This window comes from Triticum urartu, chromosome 2A (assembly GCF_056163025.1).
Source record: "Triticum urartu cultivar PI428250 chromosome 2A, HENAU_Tu73, whole genome shotgun sequence".
In the NCBI taxonomy this organism is placed as follows: Eukaryota; Viridiplantae; Streptophyta; class Magnoliopsida; order Poales; family Poaceae; genus Triticum; species Triticum urartu.
This window is the reverse complement of record NC_141874.1, coordinates 43,395,694-43,423,691: the sequence shown is the minus strand read 5'-3', so window position 1 is coordinate 43,423,691 and position 27,998 is coordinate 43,395,694. Positions and strand designations below refer to the sequence as shown.

Genomic DNA, 27,998 nt, shown 5'->3' with positions numbered 1-27,998 from the left:
GATGCGATTTGGCTCGATTGGACGCATAAATTATTCGTGGGAGGCGTTGAAGGTGTGCAGTGGGAGAAAGGAAGCAGTCATTTGCCAAATAACTGTACTGTAACTGAAACACGAAAGCCCAGCTGGTTCACAAATAATCTCTTGGGAGGAGATTCGGTGGAGCATGATAGATGTCCCGTCGAGGGTGTATCCTCATTAGTGTTATCATGCCATGGATTTAATTATGCCGAGCATCTCTTTCAAGATTCTCAGATAATTCATGTCCGACAGTCCGAGGAAGCTTGATGATGGGGATAGGTTGTTGTGGATCATTCACTAACTTTCCTGCAACTGCGACCAAGACAGACCAAGTCTTTGGCATCATTGCCATGTCCATTTCCTCTCCTTGATAACTGACCTGCTGCCACTTTGCAGAGTCAGCTAAATTGTGCTTCGGCTTACAATACATAGGACACTTCATCCGACTGTAACATATGTCATGTGCAATTTATATCTATCTTTCTTTGGTACTTGGATGGCGGCAAAGAAATAACGGTCAGTGGGGAGCCAGCTTTCCTGATATTCAGCTCACTTGATACTTCCATTTGGCAGATCCTGGTGTGCACAAGCTGTAGACTGTATAACAAACAGAGAATGGCTGAATGGTATTTGTATTTCGATAGACTGGTTTATGCACGCGTATCCCGTACCCACATGAACCTCACAAGTTTCTTTTGTGCTCAGTTTTTTTTCAATCATCTGGGGAGTGTCTGTGGAAAAACAAACAAAAATAGATCATCTGGGGCGTGATGTCAATAGAACCAAGCCAAACAAGCCGGCAGCCCGGCACTGAAGAAGTTTCAACTCTCCTACCCTTCCAACAGAGTATATCTAAGCACGCACACAAAGCATTTGACGAACATACTCCATTAGGACAAGAAGAGAGACATGGCTCCTCAAGTTGTTCGCACCCAATCACTGATTGTTCCTTCCCGCTATGCACTCTTTCTTCTCTGCGCCATCCTTGTATTTCTGTCCTCCAACACAATGATGTTCACATCAGCACAAGCTAGCAACAGATCCGAGAATGACCGGCAAGCCCTTCTCTGCTTCAAATCTGGCATCTCAAGGGACCCCGCCGGTGTTCTCAGATCATGGCGCAATGACTCACTCAACTTCTGCAGCTGGCGAGGGGTCACCTGCAGCATGTCCTTCCCACTCCGTGTTGTGTCCATACAATTCAGGTCTGCACAGCTCACAGGAACACTATCCAGATGCATAGCAGACCTTAGTTCTCTAGTGCAGATGGAGCTTCCAAAAAATCAATTTTCTGGACGCATACCTGACAAGATAGGTGAGCTTCGGAGCCTCCATACCCTGAATCTTGCTGGCAACAACCTTGCAGGTAACATCCCTCCGTCATTAGGTGCGTCTGCATCTCTTAGCTATGTCAATCTTGCAAACAATTCTCTGAGCGGAGGTATCCCTGATTCTTTAGCAAGTAGTTCTTCACTCGGTCAGATATTCCTCTCACGGAACAACTTAGCTGGGGTGATCCCAGCTAATTTGTTCAACTCATCCAAACTTCGTCATGTTGATCTCCGGTGGAATGCTCTCTCTTGGGATATCCCGCATTTCCAAAAGATGGGAGCTCTGAAATTTCTCGGTCTTACAGGGAATTCACTTTCTGGTACTGTACCAACATCTTTGGGCAATGTCTCATCATTGCGTACCCTGTTGCTAGGACTAAACAACTTGGTTGGACCAATTCCAGAAACTTTGAGTCAAATTCCAAACCTAAAAATGCTAGACCTAAGTTACAATAGCTTGTCGGGGTATATCCCAGCCACACTCTACAATGTGTCATCACTCATACTCTTTAGCTTAGGCAGCAACGAATTTGGTGGAGAGATACCTTCTGAAATTGGCCACTCACTTCCAAATCTCAAAACATTGCAAATGGAAGGCAACCATTTTCATGGATCAATCCCAGATTCTCTGAGCAACATGTCAAAGCTGCAGGTGCTTGATCTTTCAAGGAACTCGCTGTCTGGCGTGGTGCCATCTCTAGGATCCTTGGCAAACTTGAGTCAAGTGCATCTAGGAAATAATAAACTCAAAGCTGGTGACTGGGCGTTCCTTGTCTCTCTCACCAATTGCTCTCAATTGTTAAGATTATCAGTGGATGGGAATATACTGAATGGAAATTTGCCAAAAGCAGTAGGCAACCTTTCAATAAAGCTGGAGCGGTTAAATTTTGGAAGAAACCAAATTTCTGGAAACATACCAGCCGAGATAGGCAACCTTGTAAACCTCGCTCTGCTTGACATGGGCCAGAACATGCTCTCTGGACCAATTCCCCTGACAGTTTGGAACTTGAGAAACTTGGTTGTCCTAGAACTATCCATGAACAAGCTGTCAGGTAAAGTCCCATCAACCGTTGGTAATCTTGCTCAACTCAGCGAACTTTATCTTCATGACAATGAGTTGTCTGGAGCCATACCCGCAAAAATAGGACAATGCCAAAGGCTGCTTTTGCTGGACTTGTCATTTAACCGTCTTGATGGATCCATACCAGTTGAACTCCTCAATATTTCTTCCCTTGCCTTGGGTTTGGACTTGTCAAACAATAACCTGACAGGGTTGATACCACCACAAATTGGTAACTTGATCAATCTTGGGTTACTACGTGTTTCCAACAACAAGTTATCTGGTGAACTTCCTTCTGCACTTGGCCTGTGTGTTACATTGGTATCCCTTGACATGAAAGGGAACATGTTTAGTGGAATTATTCCTCAGTCTTTCAGTGCTTTGAAGGGCATACAGCGAATAGATCTGTCTGGGAACAATTTAACTGGTCAAGTTCCACAGTTTTTCAGGAACTTCAGCAGCTTAAATTATATTGATATATCATACAACAAATTTGAAGGGCCAATCCCGACTGGTGGTATATTTGGAAATTCAACTGCAGTGTTCCTGCATGGTAACGCAGGATTATGTGAAACAGCTTCTGCCATATTTGGACTGCCCATTTGCCCCACCACCTCAGCAACAAAAAGGAAGATCAATACACGCTTGCTGCTGATAATAGCTCCACCAATTACTATTGCTGTGTTCTCATTATTATGTGTTGCTGTCACTGTTATGAAAGGGACCAAAACTCAACCATCTGAAAACTTCATGGAGACAATGAAGAGGGTGTCATACAGTGACATTCTTAAAGCCACCAATTGGTTCTCTCTGGTCAACCGGATCAGCTCGAGTCATACAGCATCAGTCTACATTGGTCGGTTTGAGTTTGATACAGATCTAGTGGCAATCAAGGTATTCCATCTCAGCGAGCAAGGTTCGAGAAATAGCTTTTTCACCGAGTGCGAAGTGCTAAAACACACCCGCCACCGCAATCTGGTTCAAGCTGTCACCCTGTGCTCCACGGTAGATTTTGAGGGCAATGAATTCAAGGCTATTGTATACGAGTTCATGGCAAACGGTAGCCTGGACATGTGGATACATCCGAGGCCTCACCGAGGCAGCCCAAGGAGGCTGCTAAGCTTGGGTCAGCGGATAAGTATTGCTGCTGATGTGGCTGCTGCTCTGGACTATGTACACAACCAGCTGACACCTCCTTTGATCCACTGCGACTTGAAGCCAGGCAATGTTCTGCTGGACTACGACATGACCTCACGCATCGGTGACTTCGGGTCCGCCAAGTTTCTCTCTTCAGGTATTGGTGGGGCAGAAGGCTTGGTTGGTGTCAGAGGAACGATTGGATATATCGCACCTGGTAAGTTAGACTTCTATTTTCTTTCAAACGACTGCCAAGTTCAACTCTGACCCCCTTTGTTTTCGTTAGTTTCCCAAGCATCATGTGCACTGCTCCTGTTTTACAGAATACGGGATGGGATGCAAAATATCGACAGGCTATGACGTGTACAGCTTCGGGGTGCTGCTACTGGAGATGCTCACGGCAATTCGACCAACGGACGCACTATGCGGCGACGCTCTCAGCCTTCACAAGTATGTTGGCCTAGCCTTCCCTGACAGAATCGTTGAAGTTCTAGATCCCCATATGCCATCCGAGGAGGATGTGGCGGCCTTTTCCCTGCATATGCAAAAGTACATTATGCCTTTGTTCAGCATTGGCCTGGTGTGCACCATGGACTCACCGAAAGATAGACCAGGGATGCATGATGTTTGTGCCAGGATTGTTGCCATCAAACAGGCATTTGTTGAGACCTTGTGATCCGCGGCAACTAGTCGGATGTGCATGCAACCAGATGTTAAATACCATGTACATATTCGATAGCACAGTTACTACACTACTCTAATGCTTATATAGTACAAAACTATAGCTGTATCACTCCCAGAATATAATTGTAACAGTTTTAGTTATGTATCTAAAATTATCCACCGTTATGCTATGCACCACCAAAATCAGCGGTGCAGATCTTACTTTTTGTCTCACATCAATGTGAGTTTTCTTAAGCACCTGAAAGCGAATGTGCAAGCACTTGCAAAACTTTCTTTCACTGAACTGTAGAGGTGCATTTGTCCTGTCTGAAAAGCTATTTAGTTAGGCATTCTTCACACCAGATGCTGTCAATTTTGGTTCTTTCCTTGGATCCATGAGCCCACGGGTGTCAAATATTGCTGGTTTGCACATTTCAACATCTACTAATACTAAAAACACCAAGATAGGAGCATCAGGAAACTCGGGGGCTGTGACTTTCGCTTTCCAGCTTTCCTGAAATTCAGGTTTGTTTCCTTGACTCTGCAAGTCAAGAATTTGCAAAAGTAAGGGTGCGGCTTTGGCTTTCTGGGTTTTCACAGGATTCAGGCTGTTTCCGCAACTCAGCGTTAGGAAATTCGATGCAAAGAAGCGACTCACCTTGGCTGAAATGCTACTAGTCAGTTACACATGTTTCATGCAAGGGTCGTCAGTTTTGATTCTACCTTCGGAGCCAAGAATGTCAAATGTTTTTGCAGGTATTCAAATTTAAACATATTGCTCTGTAAACATCGAGAACTCAAAAAAGGAGCACCATGAAACCCGGCGCCTGTGGTTTTCGCGTTTCCGCTTTTTCTTAAATCGGGTGGTTGTTTTCCTCGAGTCGGCAAGTTAGGAATTCGGGGGGAAAAAGAGGAATGGCACGAATTCGGCTTTCGTAGGATTCTTTTTCTTTGCGAAAGGTCAAAAGGGAGGATCAATGATGGGAAGGAAAAGAGGGCTCGACCGGTTGTGCCAAAAGGAAAGGATAGGAAAGGAGAGGATAGGAATAGGGTAGCGCATCCTGGATAGAAGCAAGAATATATGGGACACGGAGTATCTACTCGCGAGCTCACATGCTCCTAGATGAATAGTAAATTAAAAAAACAAATTCAAACAACTCAAACTTTAAGGAATGTTTGAAGTGCATAGAAAAATTCATCACAAAACCACAATGGTGGAAGGCATGGCAACAAAAAAAACCCGATGCTATAGAAACGGTACTTTCAAACTCATTTTGGAGCGCCGATTTTTCTTTTTGGCCACGCCTTCCACCAATGCGATTTCGTGATAAAATTTACATGCACTCCAGACATTCCTTTAAGTTTGCCACAAAAACATTTTACTGTTTATCCAAAGAGTATTTGAGCTTGAGATTAGAAATTTACTTTTAGAATATGTAAGCCTTGCCACATAGACAAAAGTGTATATAGAAGTGCGGCGGCATGGGGATTCGGCCGATTTGGTGGTGACACAAGGGGGATGGGGATGGGGCTGGGTGCGGACGCTTTTTGTTTTACTTCAGTCGTCCAGATGTTGCATCCTATTTTGGAGGTGTTACAGATTTGAAATAAATTTTGTTTGCATATAGGGCACCTATTGGTGCATTGCTTTTGTTAGAAAAAAAGTAAAATGGTCCTTCCTTATTATTGGTGCATTAGTGTAGTGTTAAAAGCGCTCTTATACTATGAGATGGAACTATGAGATGGAGGGAGTAGTTTTGATTATATGCTCATTCTCAGTTCACCTGTGTATCATTTTTTTTAGAATTTTGTAATATAAGGACCTGTTTAGAGTCCCTTCGGCTCCGTAACTCCGCTCTCGAAGCAGCCGGAGCCGCAGTTTAAATTTACGAAGCAGGGAAATAGGTACTCTGCGGATCTTTGAATCTAGCGGAGCTGGAGGCTTCCCGAACAGCTCGTAAATCTAATCTGATCGATTTCTGGCTGGTAGTTGTCAGAAAAGTAACTGTAGCCACGCAATGTAGCAGTAAACTCGAAGATGCACTCTGAGCCGTTGGATCCTCGTGCTCGGACTCCGTTACTTGACGGCGTGAGGAGAGACTCTGACCCTCCGACGACTTCCCCGCCGCCGCCGCCGCCGCCGCGCACGCTTGCCTTCTCCCCGGCCGCCGCCGGCATCGAACGCCTCCAGCCGTTCCTCGCCACCTCCAGCAGTCCGCGCGGCTCGTTGCGCCGCGGTGAAAGGCCGCCACTGGCCGTCGCCGCGCGAGCCTCGCCTAGGGTTTCTCCGTTCGGATGCGCGGCCCGCGGCTCGTCGGATTCGCTCTCGCCCGCGGCCTCCTCCGCCTTGAGAAACCTCGGAGTCTCAAATCCCAGCAGCAACCCTCGCGTCGGGGGTGTGGAACTAGTGTAAGTAGCTGCGCCTTGTATGAGGTAAGCCCTGCAGTTCGGTTCCCAATTTTCCATGCTAAATTGGATGAAATGAGGTTATCTACTCGGAATTCCATTGTTCCGTGCTACGTTTACACATTCAGGTCCAATTGTGAAGCATGTTAGTGCAACGCGAAGTTGCAATGCAGAATTCGTTTGTTCTGTGAAGAAATGTGTAATCACTTTGAGTGGTTCAGGTTTCTGTATCTGGTCTTGGGTCGATGCTACCAAATCTCACAACTTCAGTGGCTGTCAATGGCTTGGTTTGCCTTGGTGTCGCCCCTTGGGGTTGATCATCCTGTCTGTTCTGTTTGATGTGCGCTCCGCAGGTTAAACCTAGTACAAAATTGAGTCACTTATTTTGGGACGTAGAGAGTATGAGCCTAGATTAGTCTTACAGCATCCTTGTGTCGCTGTCAAAATCATTCACCTTTCCTCTTCCAGTTTTTATTCTGCTATTACTGCGATTCTACCAGTCACAATCCATTACTCGGCCTGCACACGTTTTCTTCCACAGATATTTGTTTCATTCTTCTACTTTTCTCTACCCTTGCAACACGTTCAGGGTGAGACAGCCCACCATTGTTTGTTAAGTCAAGTCAATAGTCTAGCATAAATCCAAGCCCATTCCTTCCGGCAGACAAATCCTTTAAATGGCATCTACATTCTACACACAAGATCGCCCAAGCTCCAACCTAAAGTTCTCCCAACTTCCTGGTTCTTCCACATCCTGTAAGCTCTGAACATCATGCCCTCATTTTTGTCTCTGCTCTGTATTTTTCTCATCCTTTTCTCCTTCAACACTACAACACTCGGAGCAGCGCAAGAAAACAAGTCCGAGATTGATCGCCAAGCCCTCCTCTGCTTCAAGTCCGGCATCAATTCTTATTCCCTTGGCATCCTAAATTCATGGAGTGATGACTCACTTAACTTTTGCAGCTGGAAAGGGGTCATTTGCGGCACAAAGTTTCCACCCCGGGTGGTCTCACTTAACCTCACCTCCGCTCGTCTCGGTGGGCAAATATCAGGATGTGTAGGCAACTTGACTTTTCTATCCTCGATGAACCTTGCCGGTAATGATCTATCGGGAACCATCCCTAGAGAGTTGGGCAAGCTTCCAAACCTCCATACACTGAATCTTTCCAACAGCAACCTTGAAGGTAACATCCCTGATTCATTAGGCACTAGCAATTCACTTAGCTATGTCAATATTGGAAACAACACTCTTACAGGCGGTATCCCTCTCTCATTGACCAATTGCTCCTCACTCAACACACTTATACTGTCACGTAATAACCTCTCTGGAGAGATCCCTTCTACTATGTTTGATAACTTATCTAAGCTTACTAAGGTTGATCTCCAGAAGAATGCTTTCACCGGTCTCATCCCACGTTTCCATAAGGTCACAGCACTCAAATTTCTTTGCCTGACAGAGAACTTCCTCTCTGGAAGCATACCTCCTTCAATAGGAAATGCTTCTTCCCTCACTTCTATATTGCTCGGCCAAAATATGCTATCAGGATTAATTCCAGAAACTATAGGTCACACTACGAAACTGCTTGAGCTTGACCTAAGTTTCAACAGTTTATCAGGTAACGTCCCGGTTTCCCTGTATAACATGTCATCACTCAAAAAATTTAGTGTTGGCAGCAATGACCTTGTTGGACAGTTACCATTTTACATTGGCCACTCACTACCAAAGCTCCAGTCCCTAATTATGGGAAGCAACAGGCTGGAGGGCCTGATCCCTACTTCACTAGTCAACATGTTAAATCTTCAAATACTTGATCTTTCAAACAACTCGTTACATGGCTCTGTGCCATCTCTTGGTTCGTTGGCAAACTTGCGTCAGTTAGTTTTAGGGGGGAACTTGCTAGAAGCACATGACTGGTCATTTCTTACATCTCTAGCAAGTTGCACCCAGCTGACAAAATTGTCCTTGGAAGGGAATGCTCTGAATGGCAGCTTACCTATAGCAGTTGTTAATCTTTCCACAACGCTAGAAGAGTTATCGCTTGCACCAAACCAAATTTCGGGCTCCATACCTGTTGAGATTAGCAATCTTGTTAATCTCACTTCGCTTAGGATGGAAAGCAATTTTCTTTCGGGAAGCATACCATCTACCATTGGGAAGCTGCAATACCTATATATCCTAAATCTATCAAAGAACAAATTATCGGGTCAGATCCCTCCCTCAGTTGGTGACATAACTCAACTGGGCAAGCTTTATCTTGATGGTAACAACTTGAGTGGAAACATAACTGGTAGTTTAGGTCAGTGCAAGGGACTTCTTGAACTAAATTTGTCTCGAAACAACCTTGATGGGTCAATACCAGTCGAACTCTTTGCTAACCCTCCATTCTTCCTCGGTCTGGACTTCTCACACAACAATCTCACTGGGGAACTGCCACTGGAACTTGGTACAGTTGGTGGTGGTGCTGGTCCAACATCCCTTCACATGGAAGTAAACAAGTTTCATGGACAAATTCCAGCAAGATGGCAGTTAGTATCAACTGTGCAGATTAATCTTTCTCACAATGACTTATCCGGTGTCGTGCCTGAATTCTTTGAGCACCTTCATATGCTGGAGCAACTTGATTTATCTTACAACAACTTGGAAGGGGATGTTCCTACAGGTGGGATCTTTGAGAATTCTACCGCGGTACTTTTGGATGATAACAAGGGACTCTGTTCGAATTCCTCCAGGCTGGCATTACCAATTTGCCCTGGCATCTCAGCTTCAGCAAATAAAACAAAGCATCATTTGTCCTCGCTGGCAACCTTGCTGCTAATTGTACTGCCACCACTTACTATTGCTTTCCTAGTGTTGCTATGGTTTCTACCCACCCTTTGGAAGAGCGTGGTATTCTCATTTTTACAATTGGCTGTTGTGTCCAAGAAGATGTTTTGTTTTTTTGCCCATCAGAAGAGAAGAGAAATGCATACAGTTCCGTTCAACGATGAGAAGAAGCTGAAGAGGGTGTCATATCAGGACATTCTTAAAGCTACCAACTGGTTTTCTTCACTTCATACTATCAGCTCAACCTGTACTGGGTCAGTTTATGTTGGTAGATTCAAGTTCGACAGGAGATTGGTTGCCATCAAAGTATTCAACTTGAGTGAACCTAGCAGATGTGATAGTTACTTTATTGAGTGTGAAGTGCTACGAAACACCCGCCATAGAAATATAATGTGTCCTGTGACCGTATGCTCGACACTTGATTCACAAAATCATGAGTTCAAAGCGCTGATATTCAAGTTCATGGTTAATGGCAGCCTTGACAGATGGTTACATACTGAGCAACACAATGGAATCCCAGGCAGAGTGCTAAACTTTGGCCAGAGGATATGCATAGCGGCAGATGTGGCTTCTGCTCTTGATTATGTCCACAACCAACTGACGCCTCCTCTGATCCATTGTGATTTGAAGCCAGAGAATATCCTTTTGGACGATGACATGACCGCGCGGCTCAGTGATTTCGGCTCAGCAAAGTTTTTGTCGCCGGATATGTTTATTCCTGAAAGCCTGGATGATGTTGGAGGAACAGTTGGATACATGGCACCCGGTGAGTTTAGCTTTTCCATTTCCACTTAATTATACTTTGTCTTTAATGTATGTGCATTATTCTAAAGCATTGCTTCTTCGCAGAGTACGGGACTGGTTACGAGATCTCCGTAGGAGCTGATGCATATAGTTTTGGAGTGCTTCTGTTGGAGTTGCTTACCGGAAAACGACCAACCGATGATATGTTTGTTGATGGACTTACCCTTCCCATTTTCTCTGAATCCATGTTCCCTGAAAGAGTCGCGGAGATTCTGGATCCTCGTATGGGACATGAGGAGCATCAAGGGTGTGCAGAAGTATGGACGCAGAGATATATTGCCCCCCTGGTTGCTCTTGGGCTGTCATGTACCGTGGAATCTCCGAAGGACCGACCTGGAATGAAAGATGTTTGTGCAAAACTTTCTGCTATTAGAGACGCTTTTCTGGAACACAGTGATGACGATTGATGGATATTTCTGCTCTGTTAGAGCATGCTGATTCTTTATTATTAAGAACATAGTAACAAGTAAAGTTCATTCTTCATAGTACCCTGTCTATTTGACAAACTGGAAGAAACTTTGAGGCTTGAGCACAAAGATATGATTTGCAGTGGCAAACCGGCAATAATTGGCTACAAAAAGAATCAATTGTTTTTTGTTGTATATTTGTTGAATTATTTTTATTTTGACCTTGAGCCGTGTGTATGGAGAAATTCGTGTACTAGCTGATTTTGTTAAGGGTATTGTATATATGAATGTGTTTTCCTCCCATAAATTCTTATGCCCAGCTTAATAAAGCAAAGCATTATTTTTTGGTCAACTTTTGGTCCATGAAAAAATGAGACAAAGTTGACACTCAATTTTCAAAACCAGCTAAATTTGGCCCCTTGCCTATACCCGCCTCAAAGAGGTTTGATAGATGAAGTGTTACTGTATTAGTAATCAGACCGAAAGCAGTAAAAAAAAGAGAATAGGAATTATGGGGAAAAGGAAAATGTATTTTGAAAATGGAACATCCATTTTCAGAAATCATGAAAGGTTGCAAAAAACTGTGATAAAATATTTGAAAAACCGAAAAGAAAGGGAGACAAAGAAAGGACAGACCGAAAAGAAAATTGTACTAAATCAGCGACAGTTTAGAAACATTTTTGAAGAATCAGGAAACATGATGTTTTTGACCGATGCTCATAGATAAAGATTTGTGAAGTTCCGTACATGAATAATAACCCTTTTTTTTTCATGCTCCAAACCACCTCATTGTCTCTTCTTTTTTTTTTGACCGGACCTCATAGTCTCTTCTTCAAAGCAAGAATTCATGTGACGTACCTATAAGACGGTTAGTGGCAACAATAATTTTAGGACGCCTATAACTACCGAACGTTAGGTATGTGCACATGGCAAAATGAACTTTTTTTTATGATAATTTAAATTTGTTGAGGGTGACAAGTTTAGTGGAAAGCATGGCAAATCCGACTATATTTTTTTTCTTTTGCAAGGAAATTGTCGTACTTATAAACAAAAATTGACATCCTCACGTCACTAAAATTATCATAAAAATGTTCATTTTGTCATGTGCAGGTACTTATGATTTCCGTAAATTTATACTCCCTCTATTCACAAATATAAGGTCATTTACTAATTTTATTTTCTGAATTGAATGTATATAGACACGTTTTAATGTGTTTGTTCACTCATTTTAGTCCATATATCGTTCATATTGAACGGAGGGAGTAGAAGATAAAATAAAGAGTCAAACATGGTATTTTGCTTGTTTAATGGTAGGGAATTTTTTTTTGCTTTTCTTTTTATACTTAAATAAACAGGAGTAAGTCTGATATCTACGAAAATGACCACTTTACCCCTCCCTTCTTCCTCCCAAATCCTCTCCTCTCGTCTCCGGTCACCGGCTCCGGCAGCCCGCTCGGCCCTCGGGGATGAGAAGCAACCGCGCGAAGGAGAAACTCCCATTCCACCCCCCACCCCAAACCGATGGCCCTTAACGACGTGAGCGCCGTCCGCAATCTCCCGCCGCCCACCGGCCCCGCGTGCCTCCCGCCGGGCGGAAGGCGCTGGCGAGGAGGAGGTATCCGCACGGCGGGACAGGGCCGATCGAGGTGGCACCAGGACAGATGCAATGTGAGGAGCAGCTTCTTGAGCTCCGGCCGGCCGGACATCGGCGTCCCCAAGCCCAAGGGCCACATGCTCGGCCGTACCCCAGGTATACTGATACTGTACCTGCATCTGTCATTCTCTCCACACGAAATTTGTGGTCGAATTCGTTCGACTTGATTGCGACTCTGCGTACTGCAGCGGTGGCTACGTGATACTGTAATTTGTGCTCGCCCTGTTACTGTTAGGATGCTGGGAGATGGCGCGCACAATTCGTTGGCAGCGTTATGGATTTGAGATGAAGAAGAAGAAGGGGGAGAGGTGATGCTGGCAATGCCTGCCTGCCGTATACTACTGTATACCTAACACCTAGTACAATTCAATCATCAGGTATTATCATGTGGAGAGGAATGTTTGGGACATTTCATTTTGGCAGCCATCTCTTTTGAATCTATCAGGTAGTTCGTGTGGAGCAAGTTCGATGATGGGGATAGCTGGATCCTGACTGCAAAATGTTGTGGACCAATAATTGATTTTCCTGCAGCGCGACAAAGATGGACGGACAAGTCTTTGGCTTGCCCCGTTTCTTCTCCTTGATGACTGAATTGGCACTTTGCAGAATCAAGCAAACTCTGCTTGGGCTTTACAGTAGGATACTTCCTCAATAACAAGCCAACCGTAGCAATATGCCATACACAAATTTAAGTTTTCCACATTAGTGAAAATGGTCTTGTTCTGGTCTTTTTTTGGTTACTTTTCTACTATTCAGCTCAGCCAATATTTGCATCGATGGGTAGATTTTGCGGTGCACAAGCTGTAGGTTGTATAGCATGCAGAGAATAGTATTTGTTCCTTGATAGACTGGTTTATGCACACGTTTTCTTTACCCACATAAACCTCTTGCAAATTCTTTTTGTGCCCAGGCTATTTTTCAATCATCCGGGTGCTCAAGTCAAAGTATAGAAGTTTCAACCCCCCTACCCTTACTTCCACATATATCTAAGCACACACACACAAATATTTTAATAAGCACACTCCATTAGGACAAGAAGAGAGACATGGCTCCTCAAGTTTTTCGCACCCAATCTCTGATTCCTCCGTCCCACCATGCACTCTTCCTTCTTTCCACCATCCTCATATTTCTGTCCTCCAACACTATCATATTCTCATCGGCACAGGCTACCAACAAAACCGAGGATGACCGGCAAGCCCTTCTCTGCTTCAAATCTGGCATCTCCAAGGACCCTGCCGGTGTTCTTGGATCATGGAGCAATGACTCGCTTAACTTCTGCAGCTGGCAAGGCGTCAACTGCAGCACGACCCGCCGAATCCGTGTCGCGTCCATCCAATTCAGGTCCACACAGCTCACAGGAAAACTGTCCAGTTGTTTGGCAGCCCTTACTTCTCTAGTTCAAATGGACCTTACGAACAATACACTGTCCGGAAGGATACCTGAAGAGATGGGTGGGCTTCGGAGCCTCCAAACTCTGTTGCTTGCTGGCAACAGGCTTAAAGGTAACATCCCTCCGTCATTAGGTACAGCTGCATCTCTTAGATATGTCAACCTTGCAAACAATTCTCTTAGCGGAGCTATCCTGATTCCTTATCAAATAGTTCGTCACTCATTGTGATAATGCTCTCACGTAACAACTTATCTGGGGTGATCCCGGCTAATCTGTTCACGTCATCAAAACTTGTCTATGTTGATCTCTATTCGAATGCTCTCTCCGGGGCAATCCCACATTTCCAAAAGATGGATGCTCTGCAAATTTTAAATCTTGCCGGGAATTTACTTTCTGGTACTATACCAGCATCTTTGGGAAATGTTTCATCATTGTGTTTCCTCCTGCTAGCACAAAACAACTTAGCAGGATCAATTCCAGAAACTTTGGGTCAAATTCCATACCTAGAAATGCTAGATCTAAGTTACAATAGTTTCTCGGGGTATGTCCCAGCCACACTGTACAATGCGTCATCACTCACATTCTTTCGCCTAGGCAGCAATAGATTTACTGGACAGCTACCGTCTGACATTGGCCACTCACTGGTTAGCAAACCCACCTCTCATCTGTGCCATCAATTAAAGATCCAACGGCTCGGGTCGCAAGTTTCCAGATTTTCACTAAATCAGCGTTTTCACTTGATACTTCGCCCTACTATTTTAACACCTCTTAAGCCTTTGTACAATAATGGCGCCTTATATTTTGAAAAGGAAGGAGTACTATTTTAACACCTCTTAAGCCTTTGTACAATAATGCGAGATGTTTAGAGATGCGCTTAGAGAAATTAATCATTTTTTCTTAAGCATGCTTATTTGTACATAACATGCTCTTATTTAGGTATCCCTCTTATAAAGATAAACACCAATGCTTAAAAAAGCTGGTTTATTTTATTAAGCACCTGCCGATGGCTAATGTTAAAAAAAACTGGTTTATTTTATTAGTGGTGCATCCTGCATTAGTAATCGGTGTTAAAAGAAAATAAGGATATGCATATGAAATGTCAATTTGGGGGTAGATAATAACATAAGCTATAATCCTCTTTTGCTCTCTGAATCATCTTTTTCATGCAAAATGTAGACACTGGCATAAATTTTCATCATTGCACTGCCAAAGCATTCTTCTACTCCTATGAAGAATTTTTCTTATGTCATTTGATGAGGACATGACTACCTTGAATACGACCAAATAAGCATTTAGAAATTTTTTTAATATCAAAAGGTATTTTGACTGACCAGCATCATATTTTCCACTTTACCCCTCTTCTTCTTCTTCCTGGCGACCCCTCCCCCTCCGTCGCCGCACTCCGGCATTTCTCCCGCTCAGGTCCCCACCCAACCACGCGGCTGCAGCGAGCGAGCGCGCGAGCCAAATGGAAGCTCCAACTCCTCTCCCGCTCCAACCCCTCACGACGCAAGCGCCGACTCCCTACCGTGAGACCTCCGCCTCCCGCCCGCCGACGCCGCGCTGGTGAGGAGGAGGTGCCCGTACGAATACGGGTTCCAGCGGAGTCCCGGGCATCGGCACCTCCAAGCCCCAACCTCAGCGCTGCATCCTCCACATGTTCCCGTACCCTTAGCCCCAGGTACAATTTGTGCTTGGACTTTCCTTAACAAAAATTACGACTTTGTGTAGTGCCAGGCCTTAATTCATTCATCTATTTAGATACCAGGACGTGATTTGGTTTGATTGGACGCATAAATTATTCGTTGGAGGCGATGAAGGTGGGGAGAAAGGCAGCAGTCATTTCCCAAATAACTGTACTGTAAGTGAAACACGATAGCCCAGCAGGTTCACAAATTAGCGTTCGTTCAGGGCGATTCTCTTGGAGATTCGGTGGAACATGATAGATGTCCCGTTGAGGGCGTATACTCATTAGTATTATCATGCTATAGGTTTAATTTTGTCGAGCATCTCTTTCAAGATTCTCAGATAATTCATGTCCGACAGTCCGAGGAAGCTTGATGATGGGGATAGGTTGTTGTGGATCATTGACCAACTTTCCTGCAAGTGCGACCAAGACAGACCAAGTCTTTAATTGGAATCATGCCATGTCCATTTCTTCTCCTTGACAACTGACCTGCCACTTTGCAGAGTCAGCTAAATTGTGCTTCGGCTTACAATACAATAGGATACTTCATCCAACTGTAACATATGTCATGTGCAATATCTTTCTCTCTTTCTTCGTTACTTGGATGACGGCAAAGAAATAATGGTCAGTGGGGAGCCAGCTTGTCCCCTTTTCCTGATAATATTCGACTCACTTGATACTTCCATTTGGCGGATCCTGCGGTGCAGAAGCTGTAGACTGTATAACAAACGGAGAATGGTATTTGTACTTCAACAGACTGGTTTATGCTCGCGTATTCTGTACCCACATGAACCTCACAAGTTTCTTTTGTGCTCAGGTTTTTTTCAATCATCTGGGGAGTGTCTGTGGAAAAACAAACAAAAATAGATCATCTGGGGCGTGATGTCAATAGAACCAAGCCAAACAAGCCGGCAGCCCGGCACTGAAGAAGTTTCAACTCTCCTACCCTTCCAACATAGTATATCTAAGCACACACACTAAGCATTTAACGGGCATACTCCATTAGGACAAGAACAGAGACATGGCTCAAGTTTTCGGCACCCAATCTCTGATTGTTCCTTCCCACCATGCACTCTTTCTTCTCTGTGCCATCCTCCTATTTCTGTCCTCCAACACAATTATATTCACATCAGCACAGGCTAGCAACAGATCCGAGGATGACCGCCAAGCCCTTCTCTGCTTCAAAGCTGGTGTCTCAAGGGACACCGACGGTGTTCTCGGATCGTGGCGCAACGACTCACTCAACTTCTGCAGCTGGCAGGGGGTCACCTGCAGCACCACCCTCCCGGTCCGTGTTGTGTCCATACAATTCAGGTCTTCATGGCTCACAGGAACACTATCCAGATGCATAGCAGCCCTTAGTTCCCTAGTGCAGATGGACCTTGGGTACAATGGATTTTCTGGAAGCGTGCCTGAAGAGATAGGTGAGCTTGGGAGCCTCCAAACTCTGGATCTTACGGGAAACAAGTTTGCAGGTAACATCCCTCTGTCGTTAGGTGCATCTGCATCCCTTAGCTATGTCAACCTCGCAGACAATTCTCTTAGTGGAGTTATCCCTGATTCCTTATCAAATAGTTCGTCACTCAGTGTGATAATGCTCTCACGTAACAACTTATCTGGGGTGATCCCGGCTAATCTGTTCACGTCATCCAAACTTGTCTCTGTTGATCTCTATTCGAATGCTCTCTCAGGGGCAATCCCACATTTCCAAAAGATGGATGCTCTGCAAATTTTAAATCTTGCCGGCAATTTACTTTCTGGTAATATACCAGCATCTTTGGGAAATGTTTCATCCTTGCGTTCCCTCATGCTAGGACAAAACAACTTAGCAGGACCAATTCCAGAAACTTTGAGTCAAATTGCAAGCCTAACAGTGCTAGATCTAAGTTACAACAGATTCTCCGGGCATGTCCCAGCCACACTGTACAACTTGTCATCACTCACAGTCTTTAACTTAGCCAGCAACAATTTTATTGGACAGATACCTTCTGAAATTGGCCGCTCGCTTCCGAATCTCCAATTATTGGAAATGGGAGGCAACAAATTTCGTGGATCAATCCCAGATTCTTTGACCAACATGTCAAATCTCCAACAGCTTGATCTTTCAAATAACTTGCTTACTGGTGTGGTGCCATCTCTAGGATCCTTGGCAAACTTGAGTCAACTGCTTCTAGGAAATAATAAACTCGAAGCCGATGACTGGGCATTCCTTGCCTCTCTGACCAACTCCACTCGGCTGTTAAGATTATCAGTAGATGGGAATATCCTGAATGGAAGTTTGCCAAAAGCAGTAGGCAACCTTTCAACAGTGCTCGATCGGTTAAACTTTGGAAGAAACCAAATCTCTGGAAACATACCAGCTGAGATAGGCAACCTTGTAAGCCTCACTCTGCTTGACATGGGCCAGAACATGCTCTCTGGACAAATTCCCCTGACAGTTTGGAACTTGAGCAACTTGTTTGTCCTGAAACTGTCCATGAATAGGTTGTCCGGTAAAATTCCATCAACGGTTAGTAATCTAGCTCAACTCGGAATGTTTTATCTTGATGACAATGAATTGTCTGGAAACATACCAGCAAATATAGGAAAATTCAAAAGGCTGCTTATGCTGAACTTATCAGTTAACCGCCTTGATGGATTCATACCAAGAGAACTCCTCAATATTTCTTCCCTTTCATTGGGTTTGGACTTGTCAAACAACAACCTGGCTGGGCCGATACCACAGGAAGTTGGTAACCTGATCAATCTTGGCCTCCTTAATGTTTCCAACAACAAATTATCTGGTGGCCTTTCTTCTGGACTGGGCCATTGTGTTCAACTACTATCCCTTCACATGGAAGGGAACATGCTTAGTGGGATTATTCCTCAGTCTCTCAGTGCATTGAAGGCCATACAACAGATAGATCTGTCTGAGAATAATTTAACTGGTCAAGTTCCACAGTTTTTTGGGAACTTCAGCAGCTTAAATTATATTAATATATCATACAACAAATTTGAAGGGCCAATCCCGACAGGTGGTATATTTGGAAGTTCAACTGCAGTAGCCCTGCAAGGCAACACAGGTTTATGTGAAACAGCTGCTACCATATTTGGACTGCCCATTTGCCCCGCCACCTCAGCAACAAAATGGGAGATCAGTGCAGGCCTGGTGCTGTTGATAATAACTCCACTGATTGCTATTGCTTTCTTCTCGTTTTTATGGATTGTTGTCACAGTTATGAAGGGGCCCAAAACTCAACCATCTGAAAACTTCAAGGAGACGATGAAGAGGGTATCATATGGTGACATTCTTAAAACAACCAATTGGTTCTCTATGGTCAACCGGATCGGCTCAAGTTATACAGCATCAGTCTACATTGGTCGGTTTGAGTTCGAAACAGATCTAGTGGCCATCAAGGTATTCCATCTCAGCGAGCAAGATTCGAGAAATAGCTTTTTCACCGAGTGCGAAGTGCTAAAACACACCCGCCATCGCAATCTGGTTCAAGCTATTACCGTGTGCTCAACCGTAGATTTTGAGGGCGAGGAATTCAAGGCCATAGTATATGAGTTCATGGCAAACGGTAGCCTGGACATGTGGATACACCCAAGGGTTCACCGAGGCAGCCCAAGGAGGCTACTGAGCTTGGGTCAGCGGATAAGTATTGCTGCCGATGTGGCTTCTGCTCTGGACTATCTGCACAGCCAGCTGACACCTCCTTTGATTCATTGTGATTTGAAGCCGAGCAATGTTCTGCTGGACTATGACATGACCTCACGCATTGGCGACTTCGGGTCCGCCAAGTTTCTCTCTTCAAGTAGTGGCAGGCCAGAAGGCTTCATTGGCGTCGGAGGAACAATCGGATATATCGCTCCTGGTAAGTTGCACGTCTCTTTTCTTTGAGACACTACCAAGTTTGATTCTGATCTGTCTTTGTTTTGTTAGTTTCACAAGTATTTATGCACATTGCTCCTGTTTTACAGAATATGGGATGGGATGCAAAGTCTCGACAGGTGGCGATGTTTACGGTTTTGGGGTGCTGCTACTGGAGATGCTCACGGCAAGGCGGCCGACGGACGCCCTATGCGGCAACGCTCTCAGCCTCCACAAGTATGTCGACCTAGCCTTCCCCGAGAGGATCGCCGAGGTTATAGATCCCCACATGCCATCCGAGGAGGATGATGCGGCTGCTTCTGTACGTATGCAGAACTACATTATACCTTTGGTCTGTATTGGCCTGATGTGTACCATGGAATCGCCGAAAGATAGACCAGGCATTCATGATGTCTCTGCTAAAATTGTTGCCATAAAAGAGGCATTTGTTGAGACCTTGTGATCATGGCAACTAATGGGTTGGGCAGTAGCTGTTAAAGATTATGTATACATAATTGCATTTTCGGAAGTAGGTACTGCACTACTGTAATGCTTATATACAAAATTTACAGTAGCTGTACCACTTGTAGAACAATTCCAACACTTTTTTTTGTATGTATCTGGTAAATATGCACCACTATGCTGTGGGCCCGCCAGATTAAGCGTTGTAAATCTTTCTCTTTTTATCTCAGATTGAAGTGATAATTTTTAGCATTTGGGAGGGAGCGTCCAAGATGTTTAAGAACTTTGTTTCACTGAAACAACATAGTTGTGATATTTTGAAATGCTATTAGTTACATATTTTTGAGACAAGTGTTGTTGATTTGATTCTTCCTTTGGAGCCATGAATGTCAAATACTGAAGGACACTCAACTTTAAAACTGGATAATTTAGCCCCTAACCTGGCTCAAAGCTGTTTGATGGATGATCTGTTAGTAGTAAAAAAGCAATTAATAATAGATAAACCTAGGAAATATGAACAACGGAAATGTGTTCAAAAGGACTATTCATTTAAGAAAACAATGAAATAGTGGGGGTTAAACAAAAAGTTGATTAGTTGAAGATAAAATACTGAAAAACCCAAAAAGAATAGGCAGCATAAAGAGGAACGTTTAGAAATGTCTATGAACAATCGAGAAACATGATGTTGTAGCTGTAAGAAATAAACACAGAGAAAATGAGGAAATATCAAGGAAAACAAGGAAAACATGTTTTGAAATGAGAAATATTATTTCAACTCTGTTGTAGCATGTTGATACGGTATTTAAGGAAAAAAGTAGTTTTGTAACTAGTACAGTGCATCTTGTATTTAACAAAAGAAACTTTGAGCACATTAAAAATATCAACCGTGTTTTTTTATATTAACGTGTATGCATAACGAAATTGTTGCATATTACTCCCTCCGTAAACTAATATAAGAGCGCGTTTAGATCACTACTTTAGTGAATTAAATGTTCTTATATTAGTTTACAAAGAAAGTACTAATTAATTTCTAAATATTACCATATATGTATATATATAAAGGCGTTTCTTCCATGAAATAACATGTTTAGTTTACCAGTAAAGCTCTGCCATTTGTTGCCAATTATTATTTAAACATCTCTTAGCCCTTGTACAATGCAGAGTGCTTAGGGGGGTGATTGTAAATAAAACTTAGGGAGGAGAAATGAAACGGTTTTTTTCTTAAGAGGTGTTTATTTGTAGATGGCATATGCTTAATTAGGGACCCTCTTATGAGGATAAGCATCAGTGCTTAAGAAAAACTTGATTTATTTTGTTAAGCACCTCTCTGAGCACTCTGCATTCAGTGGCGGAGCTAATGAGGACTTACTAAGGATTCCAATAGCGAAATATTTATATTTTGAGGGGCCAAATACTCGACTTCTCTTAGGCCTCATTTGGTTGTGAGGGATCCCCCGGGATCCCCGTCCTTTCCCCGGGCGAGACTCCCGTCTGCAATCTCCACCCCGGTTTTCCAGACGACCAGTTTGGTAACATCGTGGAAAGGGTTTTCTCGCCCCGATCCTCCCGAAATCCCCAGGCCGTTCACCCCAACCTCCGCACACCAGGAGAATTCGCCCGGGCTCTCTCGCGACGCGATGACTCAGCCACCTCGCCCTCTCTCACTCTGTTCCTCTGCCTCTGCCACGTCCCGATCTCCAGTCCAACTCCCTCTGGCGTCCACCCTCCTAAGGCCCTGTTTTGAAACTGCCCAGCTTCTCAAAAACTTCCTAAATTCAACTTCTCGCATAGCTTCTCGCTTCAGGTGGCGATTTGGAAAGCGTTCGGCAACACAGCTTCGTTTTCTATCGTCAAGCAAGAGGCTGCCGACCCATTTAGCGGGATTAGCAGGCCAGGTTCGGGGCCCAAAAGGAATAGGCAACGTGAGAGAGAGCGAGTTCGGGAAAGAAAACGAACCGGTACGCTCAAACTCACTTGGCAGTGGCAACCTTGTAGTAATTAGCTTCAACTCCAACTTGTGAGTATTCACGGATCTGGAAAAAGGCCAGCTTCCTCAACTCCACCTTTTTTACACTACGGCACCTCGCCAGCTTCTCGATTCCAGCTTCCTGGAGCGCTAGCGTTCGGATGAGCTTCATGTGTGAAGTTGAAGAAGCTAGGAGCTGGAGCGTTGTCGAACAGGCCCTAAAGCTACAATGTTGGTTACTTCTGTTCCATTTGGTGAGAATCCCCTACTCGATTTCATCTATCTCCTGCTCTTCTCCCTCCGTTCTCTTCCCTTCCCCTTGGTGCCCAAATGGCAACGGGGGCATTTTCGCATGATGCGAGGGGGATCCCATATGATCAGGGAAATCCCCCTCAGGGGGTTTACTGCCTAGGGTTTTTCACCCCAACAACCAAATGAGCCCTTAATTTATGCCAAATACTCGACTTCTGCGAGTGTCTACATTGTCTTCTGTATATGGTGTTAGGCAGCCTGCTGGCCAATATTATAAGGAGGTGCATCCAACAATAGTTGTCGATTTTAAAGCAAAGTAGGATATGCATATGAAATGCAAAATTGGGGCTAGATAATAACATAAACTATAATCCCCTTTTGCTCTATCATCTTTTTCATGCAAACAAAATGTAGACATTGGTATAAACTTTCATCATTTCACTGCCAAAGCATTCTTCCATTAAGAATTTTCTTATGTCATTAATAAGCATTTAATATTTTAATATCAAAAGGTATTTTGACTGACCAGCATCATATTTACCACTTTACCCTTCCCCTTCTCCTTCTTCCTCGCGACGCCTCCCCTCCGTCGCCGCACTCCGGCATTTCTCCCGCTCGGCTCAGCCCCCACCACGCGGCTGCAGCGAGCGAGCGCGCGAGCCAAATGGGAGCTCCCAACCCCTCTCCCGCCCCAACCCGATAACTCCCCACGACACAAGCGCTGACTCCCTCCCGTGACCTCCGCCTCCCGCCCGCCGACGCCGCGCGGGCGAGGAGAAGGTGCCCGTACGACTACGGGTCCAGCCGAGTCCGGGGCATCGGCACCTCCAAGCTCCAATCTCAGCGCTGCATCCTCGGCATGTCCCCGTACCCTAGCCCCGGGTACAGTTTGTGCTCAGACTTTTCCTTAATAAAAATTACGACTTTGTGTAGTGCCAGGCCTTAATTCATTCATCTATTTGGATACCAGGCCGTGATTTGGTTTGATTGGACGCGTTAATTATTCGTTGGAGGCGATGAAGGTGGGGACTAGGGAGTGTGAGGAAAGCAGCAGTCATTTGCCAAATAACTGTACTGTAAGTCTGTAAGAGAAACACGACAGCCCAGCAGGTTCACAAATAAGCGTTCGTTCAGGATGGTTCTCTTGGAGATTCGGTGGGACATGATAGATGTCCCGTCGAGGGCATATACCGCCGCTACTCGTTAGTATCATCATGTTATGGATTCAATTTTGTCGAGCACCTCCTTTTAAGATTCTCAGATAGTTCATCTCTGAACAAGTTCGATGACGGGGATAGCTTGTTAATTAATTTCACCGCAAGGGCGACAAAGACAGACCGAGTCTTCCGCGTCATGGCATGCCCACTTCTTGTCCATGATAACTGACCTGGCACTTTGCCGAGTCAACTAAGCTGTGCTTGGGCTTATGACAGTGTACTTCCTGAACCATACAGCCAACCGCGACGTATGACGTATACAAATATTTATGTTTTTTTGTTCATTGATGGCGGAGAAATAATGGTGAGTGAGGAGCCAGCAGCCCTTTTCTAATATCCAGCTCACTTAATACTTCCATTTGGCAGATTTTGGGGTGCAGAAGTTTTAGATTGTATAGCAAGCAGAGGATAGATAGTATTTGTACTTTGATAGATTGGTTTCGGCATGCGCATGTTTTCTTTACCCACATAAACCTCACAAGTTCGTTTTTGTGCTCAGGCTCTTTTCGTTCATCTGGGGCATATGGATAGAACCAAGCCAAACAAGCCGGCCCTGAAGTCAAAGTCAAGAAGAAGTTCCAACTCCCTTACCCTTCTACCATATATCTAAGCACACACGCAAAGCATTTAACCAATATACTCCATCACAACAAGAACGGAGACATGGCTCCTCAAGTTTTTCACACCCAATCTCTGATTGCTCCATCCCACCATGCACTGTTTCTTCTCTGTGCCATCCTCATATTTCTGTCCTCCAACACAATAGTATCCACATCAGCACAAGCTAGCAACAAATCCGAGAGTGACCGGCAAGCTCTTCTCTGCTTCAAATCTGGCATCTCCAGGGATCCTGCCGGTGTTCTTGGATCATGGCGCAACGACTCACTTCACTTCTGCAGCTGGCAAGGGGTCAACTGCAGCTCTACCATCCCAATCCGTGTCGTGTCCATCCAATTCAGGTCTGCGCAGCTCACAGGAACACTATCCAGTTGTGTAGCAGCCCTTAGTTCTCTAGTACAGATGGACCTTCCAAGCAATCAATTTTCTGGAAGCATACCTGATGAGATAGGTGAGCTTCAGAGCCTCCAAACCCTGAATCTTGCGGGCAACAACCTTGCAGGTAACATACCTCTGTCAATAGGTGCGCCTGCATCTCTTAGATATGTCAACCTTGCAAACAATTCTCTTAGCGGAGCTATCCCTGATTTCTTAGCAAATAGCTCATCACTCCGTGTGATAATGCTCTCATGGAACAACTTAGCTGGGGTGATCCCAGTTAATTTGTTCAACTCATCCAAACTTCGCCGTGTTGATCTTCGGTGGAATGCTCTCTCCGGGCCTATCCCACATTTCCAAAAGATGGATGCTCTGCAATTTCTCGATCTTACAGGGAATTCACTTTCTGGTACTGTACCAGCATCTTTGGGTAATGTTTCATCATTGCGTTCCCTCCTGCTAGCACAAAACAGCTTATCAGGATCAATTCCAGTAACATTGGCTCGAATTCCAAACCTAACAATGCTAGATCTAAGTTACAATAGATTATCTGGAAGCATACCTGAAGAGATAGGTAAGCTTCAGAGCCTCCAAACCCTGAATCTTACAGTCAACAGGCTTTCAGGTACCATCCCTGGGGAGATAGGTGAGCTTCATAGCCTCCAAACCCTGAATCTTGCGGGCAACATGTTTGCAGGTAACATCCCTCTGTCATTAGGTACAGCTGCATCTCTTAGATATGTCAACCTTGCAAACAATTTTCTTGGCGGAGCTATCCCTGATTCCTTATCAAATAGTTCATCACTCAGTGAGATAATCCTCTCACGTAATGACTTATCTGGGGTGATCCCAGCTAATTTGTTCAACTCATCAAAACTTTTCTATGTTGATCTCTGGTCGAATGTTCTCTCCGGGCCTATTCCACATTTCCAAAAGATGGATGCTCTGCAATTTCTCGATCTTACAGAGAATTCACTTTCTGGTACTGTACCAGCATCTTTGGGTAATGTTTCATCATTGCGTTCCCTCCTGCTAGCACAAAACAACTTAGTAGGACCAATTCCAGAAACATTGGCTCGAATTCCAAACCTAACAATGCTGGATCTAAGTTACAATAGCTTCTCGGGGTATGTCCCAGCCACATTGTACAATCTGTCATCACTCACATTCTTTAGCCTAGGCAACAACACATTTATTGGACAGATACCTTCTGACATTGGCCACTCACTTCCGAACCTTGAAACATTGGCAATGGGAGTCAACCAATTTCGTGGATCGGTCCCAGATTCTCTGACGAACATGTCAAAGCTGCAAGCGCTTGATCTTTCAAGCAACCTGCTGACTGGGGTGGTGCCATCTCTAGGATTCTTGTCAGACTTGAGCCTACTGCTTCTAGGAAACAACACACTCGAAGCTGGTGACTGGGCCTTCCTTACCTCTCTGACCAATTGCAGTCAGTTGTTAAGATTATCAGTGGATGGGAATATCCTGAATGGAAGTTTGCCAAAGACAGTAGGCAGCCTTTCAACAAAGCTTCAGCGGTTAAGCTTTGGTAGAAACCAAATTTCTGGAAACATACCAGCTGAGATAGGCAACCTTGTAGACCTCGCTCTGCTTGACATGGGTCAGAACATGCTCTCAGGACAAATCCCCCCGAGTGTTGGGAGCTTGAGCAACTTGTTTATACTGGAACTATCGAGGAATAGATTATCAGGCCAGATTCCATCAACGGTTGGTAATCTTCCTCAACTCGGGCAGCTTTATCTTGATGACAACAATTTGTCTGGAAACATACCAGCAACTATAGGACAATGCAAAAGGCTAGCTATGCTGAACTTATCAGTCAACAACCTTGATGGATCCATACCAAGAGAACTCCTCAATATATCTTCCCTCTCATTGGGTTTGGACTTGTCAAACAACAACCTGACTGGGCTTATACCACAGGAAATTGGTAACCTGATTACTCTTGGCCTCCTTGATGTTTCCAATAACAAATTATCTGGTAGCCTTCCTTCTGAACTTGGCCGGTGTGTTACATTGTTATCCCTTCAAATGGAAAGCAACATGCTCAGTGGGAGTATTCCTCAGTCTTTCAGTGCACTGAAGGGCATAGAGCAGATAGATCTGTCTGAGAACAATTTAACTGGTCAAGTTCCACAGTATTTCGGGAACTTCAGCAGCTTAAATTATATTGATATATCATACAACAAATTTGAAGGGCCAGTCCCAACTGGTGGTATATTTGGAAACACAACGGCAGTATCCCTGCAAGGTAACACAGGGCTATGTGAAACAGCTGCTGCTATATTTGGACTGCCCATTTGCCCCACCACCTCAGCAACAAAAAGGAAGATCAACACACGGCTGCTGCTGATAATAGGTCCACCAGTTACTATTGCTCTGTTCTCATTCTTATGTGTTGCTGTCACTGTTATGAAGGGGAGCAAAACTCAACCAACTGAAAACTTCAAGGAGACAATGAAGAGAGTGTCATATGGTGACATTCTTAAAGCGACCAACTGGTTCTCTTTGGTCAACAGGATCAGTTCAAGTCATACAGCATCAGTCTACATTGGTCGGTTTGAGTTCGAGACAGACCTAGTGGCCATCAAGGTGTTCCATCTTAGCGAGCAAGGTTCAAGAAATGGCTTTTTCACCGAGTGCGAAGTGCTAAAACACACCCGCCACCGCAATCTGGTTCAAGCTATCACCATGTGCTCCACAGTAGATTTCGAGGGCGATGAGTTCAAGGCTATTGTATACGAGTTCATGGCAAACGGTAGCCTGGACATGTGGATACACCCAAGGGTTCACGGAGGCAGCCCAAGGAGGCTACTGAGCTTGGGTCAGCGGATACGTATTGCTGCTGATGTAGTTTCTGCTCTGGACTATATGCACAACCAGCTTACACCTCCTTTGATTCACTGCGATTTGAAGCCAGGAAATGTTCTGTTGGACTACGACATGACCTCACGCATCGGTGACTTCGGATCCGCCAAGTTTCTCTCTTCAGGTATTGGCGGACCAGAAGGCTTGGTTGGTGTCAGAGGAACGATTGGATATATTGCACCTGGTAAGTTGCACTCTCTTTTTTTCTTTCAAATGACTGTCGAGTTCCACAAGTATTTATGTCCACTGCTCCTGTTTTACAGAATATGGGATGGGATGCAAGATCTCGACAGGCGGTGATGTGTATGGTTTCGGGGTGCTGCTACTGGAGATGCTCACGGCGATGCGACCGACGGGCGCGCTATGCGGCAACACCCTCAGCCTCCACAAGTATGTCGACCTAGCTTTCCCTGAGAGGATCAGTGAGGTTCTAGATCCCGACATGCCATTCGAGGAGGATCCGGCGGCTGCTTCCTTATGTATGCAGAAGTACATCATACCTCTGGTCAGTATTGGCCTGATGTGTACCATGGAATCACCGAAAGATAGACCTGGGATGCACGACGTTTGTGCCAAGATTGTTGCCATCAAGGAGGCATTTGTCGAAACCTTTTGATTATGGCAACTAGTAGGATGTGCATGCAACTTGATATATAGTACAGTTATACAAAATTATAGCTATATCACTTGTATAATGTAACTGTAACCGTTTTAATTATGTATCTGATTAGGATCCACTGTTATGCTATATACTGGCCAAAATCAGCGGTGCAGATCTTAATTTCTATCTCATATTGAAGCGACCCTTTTCTTTAGCATCTGAAAGTGAACGTCGAAGCTCTTTTTAAAACTTTTCACTGAATTACAGAGGCGCAATTTCCTGCCTGAAATGCTATTAATTAGGCATTCTTCACATTAGATGCTGTCAGTTTGGGTTCTTTCCTTGCATACATGAGCCAGCAAACATTTATGCATCTAC

General features: G+C 44.5%; 4 protein-coding genes across 9 annotated transcripts; all 4 read left to right on the top strand.

Moving 5' to 3' along the window:
* Positions 1-27,994, top strand: LOC125535371 (uncharacterized). Of its 3 annotated transcripts, none has more exons than XM_087542958.1 (4): positions 1-125; positions 23,025-23,435; positions 23,631-27,203; positions 27,283-27,994. In XM_087542958.1, the coding sequence occupies exons 3-4, from the start codon at positions 23,795-23,797 to the stop codon at positions 27,633-27,635; spliced, it is 3,762 nt and encodes a 1,253-aa protein (XP_087399084.1). In that variant the 5' UTR covers positions 1-125; positions 23,025-23,435; positions 23,631-23,794; the 3' UTR covers positions 27,636-27,994. The 3 variants fall into 3 exon arrangements, with proteins under 3 accessions (XP_087399084.1, XP_087399083.1, XP_048554380.2); XM_048698423.2 differs by lacking the exons at positions 1-125; positions 23,025-23,435 and adding exons at positions 22,461-22,796; positions 22,885-22,990; XM_087542957.1 differs by having other exon boundaries at positions 23,025-27,203.
* LOC125535375 (uncharacterized) lies at positions 641-4,400 on the top strand. Its single transcript, XM_087542959.1, has 2 exons — positions 641-3,763; positions 3,870-4,400. Exons 1-2 carry the CDS (start codon positions 928-930, stop codon positions 4,220-4,222), a joined length of 3,189 nt encoding a protein of 1,062 aa, XP_087399085.1. The 5' UTR covers positions 641-927; the 3' UTR covers positions 4,223-4,400.
* On the top strand, positions 6,121-11,009 carry LOC125535373 (uncharacterized). The gene is given in 3 exon segments (XM_048698427.2): positions 6,121-10,205; positions 10,289-10,644; positions 10,646-11,009. Coding segments are annotated over 3 exon segments (3,210 nt in total). The 5' UTR covers positions 6,121-7,387; the 3' UTR covers positions 10,682-11,009.
* LOC125530966 (uncharacterized) lies at positions 12,073-20,018 on the top strand. 4 transcript variants are annotated; one of them, XM_087542963.1, is made up of 4 exons: positions 12,073-12,400; positions 12,540-13,806; positions 16,857-19,238; positions 19,345-20,018. In XM_087542963.1, exons 2-4 carry the CDS (start codon positions 13,350-13,352, stop codon positions 19,695-19,697), a joined length of 3,192 nt encoding a protein of 1,063 aa, XP_087399089.1. In that variant the 5' UTR covers positions 12,073-12,400; positions 12,540-13,349; the 3' UTR covers positions 19,698-20,018. The 4 variants fall into 4 exon arrangements, with proteins under 4 accessions (XP_087399089.1, XP_087399087.1, XP_087399088.1 ...); XM_087542961.1 differs by lacking the exons at positions 12,073-12,400; positions 12,540-13,806 and adding exons at positions 14,593-15,375; positions 15,456-16,119 and having other exon boundaries at positions 16,199-19,238; positions 19,345-20,015; XM_087542962.1 differs by lacking the exons at positions 12,073-12,400; positions 12,540-13,806 and adding an exon at positions 14,593-15,375 and having other exon boundaries at positions 15,463-19,238; positions 19,345-20,015.
* Positions 27,995-27,998: the final 4 nt, after the last annotated feature.